We start from the raw sequence: 13,292 nt of genomic DNA, 5'->3' as shown, positions 1-13,292 counted from the left end.
CGTCATCCGCGAATAGCAGAGACGCAATCCTAAGGCCACCAAAGCGGATCCCCTCAACACCTTGGCTGCGCCTAGAAATTCTGTCCATAAAAGTTATGAACAGAATCGGTGACAAAGGGCAGCCTTGGCGGAGTCCAACCCTCACCGGAAACGAGTCCGACTTACTGCCGGCAATGCGGACCAGACTCTGACACCGGTCGTACAGAGACCTGACAGCCCTTATTAAAGGGTCCGGTACTCCATACTCCCGGAGTACCCCCCACAGGATCCCTCGGGGGACACGGTCGAATGCCTTCTCCAGATCCACAAAACACATGTAGACTGGTTGGGCAAACTCCCATGCCCCCTCAAGAATCCTGCTGAGGGTATAGGGTATAATGTTATACCTGTAAAGAAAAAAAATGGTGAAAATGGTTTCCAGGGCAAGAGTGTTGGCATAGAGATCCCTGCAGTTCAAACTGAGTACTGCTAATAAAAACGATGGAGAAAGATTTGTATTATTTCTTATGTGAATTATTCCTCAGAATTGAGAGTCAAAATTCACAAGCCAAGTGTTGCTGTGTAAATAAATCTGATAAGGTGTAGATGTGATTTTTGTCAGCCTACAACTTATAAAGGTTACTTTGTGGATGATGATAATACTTTATGCCCTTAATGTTACATGGAGAATATTAGAAATAACTGTGGCCCATCTTCCCAAAGTAAGAGTTGTAGTATGAACTAGATGAGGTTATCTATGTGCGCTACAAGTTTGGTGGCACTACAATGATCTATAGTGTACTTAAAATAAAGTAAAGCATATTTACTAAAGTAAGAGTTGTAGTATGAACTAGATGAGATTATGTATGATGAGTTTGTTGGCACTACAATGCTATTTGGCATACTTATTGGCTATTATATGCTTGTAATAATAATGAAAAATCAAAAAAAAAAAAGATTTTAGCACATTTTTCCAAAACAAGAGTTGTAGTAAGAACTAGATGAGGTTATCTATGTATACTACAAGTTTGGTGGCACTACAATGATCTTTATTGCAGTCATTTCTCATTTTATACTTATTCTAATAACAAAATAGAGGTGCCATTTGTCATTTAGGCTTTGGGAAATTCCACCAAAAAGTATTATTTTCGAATTCAATAAATGTGGTATGATATACATGAGATCAGATACATGTGAAATGAATTTGATAATAATCCACCTCTCCTTGGTGACGCTTTTGAATATTTCTCCATGATTATTCTTCTGGTGTAGCAACTTGCAGACGGTCCCTAAGCATTTTGCGAATAAGAAGCGAGATCTGCATTCGGTCCAATGTAATTCTCCCAGCGCGATAGGAGTAACATTTTGAGGAAACTACGGTTGTAGCTGACTGTCTGCCTTACTGTGTTTGCGGAGAGGAGTCTGTTTTGTAGAATAAATCATCCGCCGATGAGTTATTGATCCGGAAAAGCCGAATCTGTGAATATCTTTCTAACTTTACTGAAGTAGTGCTTTGAGGGTCCTCAGGATTTGATAAGATGCTATATTATTTACCGTTGACCACTAATGGTTTATTAAATGTCTCAGCAAGTTGCACCTGGACAACACTCTAATTGTTGCCATCAAAGAGGTTCCATTCTGGACAATTGACAGATTATGAATACTTGCACCATTGAAATGTAAAGATGCTGAAATCATAACAACAATCAAGCTAGAAATCACAAAGTAGTTGGCTGCAATATTTATTTATTCTTTAAGAACCCAGTGTGATAACTGGAGGGATGTTCTTGTGTCTGAGGTAAATAGCTTGTAAGAGAAAAGTAACAGCTAGAAATGCATTAGATCGGAGTAAATCTGAACATTCAGTTGGTTGCTGGCTCGGGAAGACATTTTTAACAGAGAAATGTCTCTAATCTTTGAGTGCCTTTTTTGGGGCTACTTGTACACGCCACTTTTAAACTACTTGTGTGTTTAAAAGTGGTCGCCTGAAAAATCTTTGAAGAATCTGGACGCCCACGTTGCTCTTCATGGCGATCTGCAGCATCTTCATTAAAGCCTGAACAGGATGTTAGGTGACGATCGACTCTTCTCAGACTGTTGAGTTACGGCAGCGGTGACAGCGCTCCCTGCTGCTCTTCGTCTGTCAACACGTACAGTTGTTTCAGCTCTGCCCACCAATCTCCAGGGCAACACCAGCGTGGCCGCAGTAGCAGGTCATTGAGGAGGGCGGCGACGCACGCCCCGAGAATAGGCCCCACCCAGAACACCTGCAGAGGAGGAGACCAGTCAGGCTCAGTCTGAGAGTGAAAACTGTGGCCCCATTCACACTGGAGGATGATGAGGACCCAATCTGCTTTTTTCTGCAGGTCAAGGGACCAGGTCGGACCTATTAGAACAAACACAAATACTCAAATCTGTCCCAAATCAGATTTTTGTTCACATCAGATTTGAGCCACTTCCATATATGGTCCTGAATCTAATTTATATCCAGTGTTTTGGTGATAGGTTAGCAGAGTATACGAAATTAAAAAAACACCTATTTCCTCATGTTTCCTTGGCCAACATGTGCTGGGCATAATGTCGTTGCTGTTGTTCTTTTGGGAATGTGCGTAAGTTTGGAACTGCAAACATTTCACACTGGAGTTAGATATAGTATAGTATTTTCAAAGTATAGTGAATGACCATGCCAAAAATAAATAAAAATAAATCAGAAAAAAATATGGAAAAACGTCGCAATCAAGCATCAAGACCTTCAGTGTGAACGTGGCCATAATAGCCCCATTTACACTACCCTTGTTAAACCGATCCGAGCCGAGACCAGTCCGAGCTTGGGTCAGTTAACCAAGCCGAGCCTCGTTCTGACGACCGTTTACACACCACGCTATCTCGGTTCCTTGGTTGCTCCTCGCCTCCTAGTGGCGATCTGCGGTACTGCTGCTCTCTGGGATTGAAGGCGGGACAAAGCAAATCAAAACGGCGGTGCCCGTAACATTCAGGATGTTATGGTTAGACAGAGTCAGCTGTTGGGAAGTGGATGAGACAAACGAACGTCTAATAAGGATTTACAGATGCAGGAAACAACGACAGACACTGAGGTTCATCACACTGCTAAGCAGAATCATCTCTGGAAATCGTGTGGCACGGTAAGGAAGCTAGTATTATTAACAATGTCTGAAATTTGTCTGAATGGAGTGTGAATCGGGAAGTGCAGCCAGACACGCCGGAAAAACCGCGGACAGTCAGCTGACTGTAAGGGGATGACGCGGTCTGCTCATGCACTCAGATAACCGGGATAAAAAAACAGTCCGAGACCACACCTGGAACTGGTCTGCAGTTAGCCCGGTCCGGTTATGTCTAGCTCGGTTCAGTTCAGTCTGCTGACCATTTACACTCGAGAGTTATCTCAGTTACCGAGCTCGGACTGGTCTCGGCTCGGTTAAAAAAGGGTAGTGTAAACGGGGTAAATGTATGTGTTTGTTTGTGTACACTGACCCAGTGGTTCCTGAAGTCGAGTGTTACGGCTGCAGGACCAAAGGAGCGAGCTGGGTTCATCCCACAGCCTGTGGCGGGGATCTGGGAGGAAACACACTGTTGGTTGTTTGTCTCTTTGGGCCCAAAGAAGACCAACAGAGATGTGGGCGGGACTTACAGCCACCAAGTGACCCAGACTAACAGCCAGGCCAACCAACAGAGGCGTGGCCATCACCGGCAGAGGTACATCAGTGGTTGCCATCACAACAAGGACCAGTTGGAGGGTGATGAGCATTTCCACGGCGACCGCCTGGTGCAGCCGGATGCCAAACGACACCTAGAAGGCGACAGGTGAGTCACAGAGCCCCTTCGTCTCCGACTGGCTGTCAACGCTCAGAGAAACACTCACCTGGTTCACAGCAGGTGTCACATCTCCCGTCAGTCCGAGCAGCAGCGCAGCAGAGGCCACGCCCCCCAGCAGCTGACCAATCATGTACAGCACTGCCCTCCACAGGCGGAGCCTGAGCGTCAGAGCCATTGCTATGGAAACTGCAGGGTTCAGGTGAACCGCCCCGCCTACGGACAGCGCCGCCATGGCAACAGAGAGACCAAAGACCAGTACTACCTGCAGGGGACACACAGGTGAGACCGCCACGAGTCCAGGGGAAGAGGAAGCTTCAGAAGGACGGCTCTGATTGGTCAGACCACCCACTGACCTCGGGTCAGCTCGTATCAGAACAGCTGATAGGCTGGCAGACAGGAAGAGGGCGGTGCCAACCATCTCCAGCAGGAACCGGTGTAGGCAGGACTGGGTGAGGACGTCACGCAGGATGAGACGAAAACAGCGAGAGACAAACGTCATCACAGCGGCACCTGGACCAGGTGATCAAAATTCTCATTAGAATGTCAAATAAACATCGATCAGACACACAGGTAATACAAATAAGGGATAATTCCTGACGAGGTGTCCATCATCACAAGTTAATGGAGAATGCGGATGGTCCATTAATTTCTAATAATGGACACCTTGAAGGGCATTATCCCACTTATACCATGGTCACCTACGAAATAAATGAATATTAAAACAATTAAGTAATAATACTTTAATGTTTTTTCCACCCGGTAAAATTTCACAAGATTTTCACAAGAAGCAACTATTTAATATCTCTCGTTGTGATGTGTTGCCAAAGTAAACAGTGTCAACTCGCCATTACCAGCTAACGTTAGAGTCAGCGCAATAATTTAGAACAATCAGGCTATTTCACTGGAACTTTTTCATTGGTGTCCTACAACACTTTTTAACAGACAGCCAATCAGAATCCAGTATTGACTCAGACGATGGTACAAGCACAGGTAAATCAAGAACAGGTGAGATAAGTACAGGTGAAAAAGAACACTGATGAGATTTATTTGTGTTCATGGATTGGGTGTCAAACATCTCTACCGCTTCCATCTAATCAATAATCTGTTTGATCTGATTTGGAGTCAGTTTAGTCCCTAATATCAGCTGCAGAGAAATACTGATGCTACAGAACTTACCTGTTGGTGTCAGAGGAGTCAATCACAGGTGCGCTGCAGCAGATAAAAGATGCTTCCAGCATCCACCAGAGTGTGTGTCTCTGTCTTTTATTGAGTTTATGTGGGTGGAGTCATCATACAGATGGGCCTGAGAGCACAGGAACGCCGTTGTTTTTCTGGACTGACACTGGATACTTTTCACCTGACGGGAGAAAATAAACCATTTTGTTGAAACCTATTTGCTGTAGAAGAAATTCTCCTGTCTCTGTCTCTATAGCGTGAGTAACACCTTTCAAAGTCAGCGTTGAAAAATCAAACACTGAACAATAAGTTGGTGTAACATGAATTCAAACACTTTTTTTTGCATTTAAAGCATACCTTCAGATGGAGGTGAACCCCATCCAGCTTTCTAGTAGATCTGCAGGGGAACCAGGACTGTTACGGACCTAAATATGGAACCACAACACGGTTAGTCAAAGTGGAGCTTCAGCTCAATACGACTTTCTGCTCCGACTTCTCCAACATCGGCATCAAGAGGATTCACATCAAAACCTGAGTGGAAAACTTCTGTCTCCTCTGCCTCGTGACCGTAGAGACAGGAAGCTACAGAGTTTGAAAATAAAACTCAATGCTAGTGTCACTTCCCAGTTTGGTTAAAGAGAGGACCAGATAACACTGATTGAATGAATTTTAATATATTTTATAGAACATTGTACCTTTGGTTCAGTCATGCAATTATTTTATGTTATTATTGATTACCTTTAGTGAGCCACTGTGTGTTTGCTGTTGACATAACTAAATTTCGTGAATGAGGGACAAATAAAGAATCGTTCTGAACTAAAACAGGTGGCGCTTCAAAGCCAACATGGATCTGTGAACCTGCAGCAACATTTCTCCTTCAGCCTGGATCCACTAGAACCACATTAGCCTTCAACAGCTTTATCACTGGTGCTGTGGTTAGTTTAGCTGCTTCACTATTTAGCAGCCGGCTGAGCCATTAGCTGATTAGCATTTTTCTGCATTGATTGGTACCGACTGGCTGCAGGGAGGCTGAGTGTCTCTGTTATCGCTGCGGACCAAAGGAGGGCCACAATTCGGGTAGATGTGAATGGCTCAATTTACATAGAGTTTGATGCAAATGAGTAACTTTGAATAATTATTTTTTTTATTGATTATATCGAGATAGTGATTATTTTTGGCAATCCTATCATCTAAGCCAGCCTAACTATAAGAAATGTTTAAGCCTTTTGTTCTTTTTTTAATAGAAAATATTGAAAAATACATTATTTTTCAATTCTTATACAGAAAAAAACTACATTTACAAGAACAAAGGGAGTTTTATTTACATTTTAAAATGTCCAGCCTAGTCCTACATAGGTAGACGTGGTGTCTGCCAGACAGACAGGAGCTGTAGGTAATCTCCAGCAAACAGAACAAGGGTACTGGGTCAGAGCTACTGGGTCTTCTGCAGTCTTGAATGGAAACCTTTTTCTGTGTCCTCGTGTTGACTTTGAGTCTGTGAAGACGAGCCGATGAGCTGCAGGATGTTTCAGCAGGAAAAGCCATTCAGAACAGAGCGTAGGCTTGTTTCCGTTCAGCGTGTCAACAGCACAGACACAGAGGAGCTTTAAGCCGCTCAGCCACTCTGATACCTGAGAGGTGTGTGAGACACCCAGCCGTCCGATTGGCCGACGCTCTGCTGCTCTGACATTTAACGATGAAAAGGAGTAAGAAGGAGGAGAAACAGGGATGTGAGCTAATCACCCCCAATCCCTCCATTAGAGCTGTCTAATGCATCCTGAGCAGCTGCAGATTTGTTCACCTTCACATCCTGATCAGAGCTCAGACTTGTAGAAACAGGATCCTGAAGGAGCGTGTCCACTGACCCAACTACTGACGAGATTCCTCTCCTGCACCGCATGCATTCATCAGAATTTATCCTCCTGGGTTGGTTTTCTCCTGTCTGCTGCCAGAACACCAAAACCTGGAGGAGGAGCACAAAGACACAGGCGTCGCTCAAAGAAAATGGGATTTACACCCAAACAATAAGCAGACATAAGTTGTGAAATCCAAGTCTGACTGTTTTGGAAGCGAGAGCCTCAGACTCTTCAGGCCTTGGTTTGTGTGTTCAATGTTAAAGATCCGGAAAGACAGTTTGTAAGAGACAAGCATGGCTGTTTGGAAGAGCTGAAGGAGATGGACTTCTGTAAAACAAGATGGCAGCAGGACTTAGGTGTCCAAAGATGCATCTGTCCCTATATAGGACATTTTTGACCGATCTGTATATTCTGACCCAATCTGTATAATATGATTGAACTTGTCTTTGTAAAGTGCCTTGAGATGACATGTTTCATGATTTGGCGCTATATAAATAAAATTGAATTGAATTGAATCTGGATGAAGCACAAGACTTTTGGAACAATGTCCGCTGGGCAGATTGGATAGAAAAAAATCCTGTCATCCATGATGCACAGCAACATGTTTGCAGAAAATCATCTGGTGGAGGGGTGATGGTTTGAGCTTGCAGTCAGTAGGTGAGCCATGAACTTCTCCGTGTACCAAAGTAATCTCGAGTCAAACGTGAGTCTGAAAGCCTGCGTAGATCGTCTGAAAAAGACAAGAATCAAGTTGCTTCATGCTTCATTCCAGGTGACCTACAAATAGGAGGAGCTGGAAACAAGGAGAGAGGAAAACTGAGAGAAAAAGGACACAGACCAGATCATCCGAAGTCACTCCAAACACACCAAAACAGAACCTGCCGTTCTCCTGGGTTTACCAGCAGAATTTAAAGATACTTGGCTGGAGATCAAAGACCAGAAAGTTCAGGTTTTCAGATCAGGAAACCTCATAGCTTGACTTGTATAGACACTTTCATTTATCAGTAAACTGCATGAATATACAGTTTATCTGCGTGTTAGAACCTCATGGACTCCCAAACTTAATGATGAGAACAGAAACACAGAGCGGCACTAACATTGCCTGCACTCTAAGTAAAAAAAAGTCATGCAGCTCTGCAGAGGCCTGGTAAGGAGACATCCTGATGGGCTGCATCTAGAAGCTGCAGGGCAGTGGCTCTGCCTGCAGGACTGGAGTTAAGCCTCCCTGGTAGCCACAGTAGCTGGGTGGATCAGACAGAATCCTGTAATCTAAGCCCTGACCAGAAGAGGGCAGCAGAGACAACGTAACGCCCATCTGCAGATCAGCAAACAATCAGGTTCTGAGCCGTTTCTAATTGAGTCCTGTGTGTTTGATCAACAGATTGTGATTCCAGGCTCCACAGAACCGTCTGGCCTGGTTCTGATAGTTTTAACTGGGTCCAAGCGAAGCTGTTCAGACAGCCTGCTCACCCTTGTTATAATGTCAGGTTCCTTTAATGTGAAATTAGTTCCTGTACAATTCAACTGAAAAATAAATCAGTTGGAGGGAAAATATAATACAAATCATCAAAAATGTGTCTGAATGTAAACATCTGCAATCTAATTATTTGTTGAAGCCCCTTTTCCTTCATTCAGCATAGATGGTTCAGATTGTGAGGACATCTTCAGGAGACCAGAACCAGGTTTTAGTCCGTTTCAGGTCTGGACTCCAGCTCTGGCATCTCAAATTTTTCATTCTTCTGCTGATTTGGACGCATGCTTGGTCTTGATGCTGGAAAACAAAACCGGCATCATCATCCGCAGTGAAGGTTTAAGGTCTAAACCAGGGATGCCAAAACTTTTCGGCTCATGGGCCAAAATTGTCACATGAAAAGCACTCGAGGGTCAAATAAATGAATTTAAAAATCTAGCATAGCCAAACAATTGCCTTAGCCAATTTTAATAAATGCATTCCTATCAGACTTTAATGCACCAAAATCTGCATTTGAGTAAAAGTCCCTGGATAGATGCAGTCCTATTTGAAATTTAAGGAGAATGTGTGGTTTTTAGAAGACAATTTAGTAGGATTTTAACTAACTTTTACTTGTCTGTAGTAATTATAAATAATATAGTGTTTGTTGGCCAAATCTTTCTTGAAATGCAATTTGGGAGCCGGACAAAATCAGCACATGGGCCACTATAGGCCCCTGGGCCACACTTTGGACATGCCTGGTCTAAAATGACTGAATGTGGAACTTTTCTTAACGTCATCCACTTGGGCAAATATGCCTGTTCCATCTGAAGCCGGTTAAGCCCAGAGCATGATGCTGCCACCACTGTGTTTCAATGGTTTGCCTTCATTGATGTCACTCCTGTCACTCTAACCTTTTAGGACAGCAGCTCAGAGGTTCAGCTTGGTTTCCTCAGACTGAAATAAATTCTCCAACATAGTTCTGGGAGGCTGGAACCAGGGCTGGAGGTTTCTTTTTAAAACATCCCATCGCTCAGCCGTGACCAGGGGTCTGAATCCTGTGGCGCCGGAGCTGCATCCGACTTTTCTGGATCTGCTCTTTATTACTTTGGCCTAAAATGTTTGCTGGGTTTCACCTTTTCCCAAAGCCATGTTCTGATGAGGTTCTGTCCCAGGATCAACAGCTCCAGGTTCTGGTTTCTCTTTGCTTTCTGTTATACTGTCACACCTCTCCCTAACGCCTGCTGTGGGTCAAGCCTGAACGATCTACAACATCCCATCATGATTAATTTTGGTCTCTCTATACTTCTTTGTTGTAAAATAGTAATTTTGAATATAAACTTGTGTGTGTGTGCATATTTATACAGGACTGTCTCAGAAAATTAGAATATTGTGATAAAGTTCTTTATTTTATGTAATGCAATTAAAAAACATGAAATGTCATACATTCTGGATTCATTACAAATCAACTGAAATATCGCAAGCCTTTTATTGTTTTAATATCGCTGATTATGGCTTACAGCTTAAGAAACCCAAATATCCTATCTCAAAATATTAGAATATCGTGAAAAAGTATACTAGTAGGCTATTCAACTAATCACATGAATCGTCTAATTAACTGGAAACACTGCAGGGTTTCCTGAGCCTTGAAAAACACTCAGCTTGGTTCAGTAAACTAAATCACAAGTATGGTAGTGGTTAAGAGACGACATCAGATTCTCACAGTAACTGGTGTACTGACCATGGCATTACTGTCCTTGATTGGCCTGCCAATTCCCCTGACCTGAACCCCATAGAGAATTTGTGGGGTATTGTGAAGAAGAAGCTGAAAGACACCAGAGCCAACAATGCAAATGAGCTAAAGGCCGCTATTGAAGCATCCTGGGCATCCATAACACCTCAGCAATGCCAAAGGCTGATTGCCTCCATGCCACGCCGCATTGATGCAGTAATCTGTGCAAAGGATTCCCAACCAAGTACTCAGTGCATTAATGGACATTTTCAAATGTTTGATTTTGTTTTGCTGTTATAATAATTTTTTTACTTGGTCTGAGGAAATATTCTAATATTTTGAGATAGGATTTTTGAGTTTTCTTCAGCTGTACGCCATAATCAGCGATATTAAAACAATAAAAGGCTGTAGATATTTCAGTTGATTTGTAATGAATCCAGAATGTATGACATTTCATGTTTTTTAATTGCATTACAGAAAATTTATCACGATATTCTAATTTTCTGAGACAGTCCTGTACATACAGTATCTCACAAAACCTCGAAAGGGAACATCCGTACTAATAGGGATCTGCTTGGAGAACCAAAGGATCTCTCTGAAGATTTAACAAGGACCAGAATCTCACATCATTTGTTTTAAACTTCAGAAAAATGGGTCGGCCTGAGCCGGAGAATCAACCATGAATCACATTTGGCCCAGTTCCTGCTCCAGGTCTGTTTTTTTTTTTATTTTACTGGGAACAATCAGCGAGGTGAACGTGGACTCTGGGTCATGTGGACCAGCCTGAATACTGTGGGTCCACCTGCTGACCCCAGTCTGAACCTCTGAGCCAGTCAGAACACACTCAGAGCCGGGTCAGGTTGTCCCAGTTGTGCAATGATCGGTCTGGTTGTTACTCTGCTGCAGGGAACACACGTCAGATACTACGGCTATCCAGAGCGCGCCTCTGCTCACATGCCGGGTTTTTTGTCATGTAAAGAAAACAATGAGACTATAAACCTATCAAGATGAGGGTTCTGCTCTCTTGCCTGGTTTGGGTTAATTGGGTCACGGAAGCCTTTTGCAGATATTGTATGAAATGTTAACACTGTTAAGACATTTTCATCGCCTTGATGTTAAAGCAACCATATATCTTTTCAAGGAACGACACAGAAGACGTGACACTTTAATTGAATGCAAAGCCGTCCGGGTCCAGCTGGTCTAACGGTGATAACAGGGTGGGTTTCCTGTTCCTTACCCACGAATACTCAGTCACACTGACTATCTCCTTCCAGCCTCAGTGCAGGCTCCAGATTATCTGAAGCTTCACGCAGACGACAGAAAAGACACAGAGATCCAGACCCTGTTTCTGCTGCCGGGTCCTCTGCTCCTAGCCTGACGTAGTCATACTCAATTCTAGCCAGAATTTGAGTCTGATCCTGCTCCATAGAACTGTGATTATGGAGCGTGTTTCGAACGAACCAGGAAAAAAAATGCCTCTGCACTCAATTGGATAGACCTACAACCAATAAGAGCAACGGAGTGTGTGACGTATGTTAAGCGACGCATAGTTGTTATCAACAGAACTCAAACTGCACGCTGGAAAAGAAGTAGCCTAGAATAAGAAGATGAGCGTGAACGATTTTTGCCGGTGTTGCAAAAAGAATAACCTGACAACAGCCAGCTGCATGTATCGCTCCGCCTAGCTCCACTCACATACATCTGGGACACGGCTCATTCAAAGTGATTTCCCCAACCAAATTTTTGGTCTGGCCAATCAGGACGCAGGGCGGGTGTTTCATGGATGTGACGTAGTGGAGAAGCCACCGTGAGATTCCAACAACAATGGCGGCTCGCATCGAGGAAGCAAGCGTTAGCATTGATGCTGCTATTTCTTCCGTGTTGTCCAATCTATCTGATATTGTTTCATTAAAAGAACATCAGAGAACGCCTCTGAAGGCTTTTGTTGGGGGAAACCATGTTTTCGCCCTTCTCCCGACCGGATTTGGCAGGTTTTGTTTTCCGGGGCGCGTCTGCGTACGCGCCCCGGAAAACAAAACTTACCAAAACTTACTCCCAATATGGTTAGCGGTTAGCGCTAACCATATTGGGAGGCCTATTAGTCCTCAACGCGGTCGGCCCGGGATCGACTCCGACCCGCGGCGCTTTGCCGCCTGTCTCCCCCCCTCTTCCTGTCAGCTCACTGTCAATAAAACGCTTGCCACTACTGTGTTTCCCGCAGGAATTTGCTTATGCGAGGCGGACCGACTCGCGGAGCGGGGGGTGGGTGACTTTTTCTCCGCGCACCGGCTCGCGGGGGGGGGGACGACACGTTTTCCGCGGACCGGCTCGCGGAGCGGAGGGGGGGGGGGGGTGGACGACACGTTTTCCGCGGCCGCCTCGCCAAGATAGCGCTGCGGGAAACCCTGCACTAGAGCCGCAAACACATAAAAAAAAAAAAAAAAAGTTTTTTTTTTCCGGCGTCGGTCTCATCAGCGTCACGGGTTAGCTTCGGTGTGACTGGTTGAAATAGCACGTCGATAAAGATGACAGACAAGTGGCTTATCCAATCATATGCAAGGAGTTTTGATAAGGCCCAGCCTTCAGTAAAGGCAATGCCTATGGCGGTGTCCCAGATGTATGTGAGTGGAGCTAGGCGGAGCGAGACATGCAGCTGGCTGTTGTCAGGTTACAAAAAGAATGTAAGGATACAAGAAGTCCTTCAACACACGAACCTCATTTTTCAGAAAAACAATAAAGGCGAATGCACATACGAACAAGTTCTCCGTTTAGGATTACAACTCTACAAAACGTTAAATAAATCGCATTGCATTCATTTTAAAATTAATTTGCCGTCGATATCATCTAGAACAGACCTAATAGCAGAATCTACACACGTCAACTCTCCAGCGGAAGCCATCGTTGTTGTAAACAAATTCAACCCAAGCGCGCTTTGGTGACGTGGTTGATTACGTTACTGTTGATCATCTGTCCATCATCGTATAAAGCCTGCCCTGACAATTTGATTGGCCCGCCAGATATTGGGCGAGCATACTCGCGCTACTATTGAGCAATGCCAGACCGAACTTCCCGACCTCAAACGTTGTGGACGGGACCAAGTTCGGAATGGCACCCAGGCTACTCTGCTCCTCCTCTGCCTGTAGACTCTGGTTTATGTGATCTGTGAACGGGTCAAACTCTGGACCCTGTGTAAACTAAACCTGAACCGTTTCCTCGACCCGCCGTGTGGTGAGCAAAGTATTAACCCGCTCTTCCTGTTTTATGT

At 44.3% G+C, this 13,292-nt stretch overlaps 1 protein-coding gene across 1 annotated transcript; it reads right to left on the bottom strand.

Moving 5' to 3' along the window:
• Positions 1–1,666: 1,666 nt before the first annotated feature.
• Positions 1,667–5,157, bottom strand: LOC105932823 (aquaporin-1). Its single transcript, XM_036148108.1, is given in 5 exon segments — positions 1,667–2,246; positions 3,472–3,585; positions 3,587–3,787; positions 3,860–4,323; positions 4,990–5,157. Coding segments are annotated over 4 exon segments (933 nt in total). The 5' UTR covers positions 4,313–4,323; positions 4,990–5,157; the 3' UTR covers positions 1,667–2,081.
• Between the last annotated feature and the right edge of the window lie 8,135 nt (positions 5,158–13,292).

This window comes from Fundulus heteroclitus, chromosome 16 (assembly GCF_011125445.2).
Source record: "Fundulus heteroclitus isolate FHET01 chromosome 16, MU-UCD_Fhet_4.1, whole genome shotgun sequence".
Taxonomy (NCBI): Eukaryota; Metazoa; Chordata; class Actinopteri; order Cyprinodontiformes; family Fundulidae; genus Fundulus; species Fundulus heteroclitus.
Note: the sequence above shows the minus strand (reverse complement) of the source record. Positions and strands in the feature narration are given on the sequence as shown.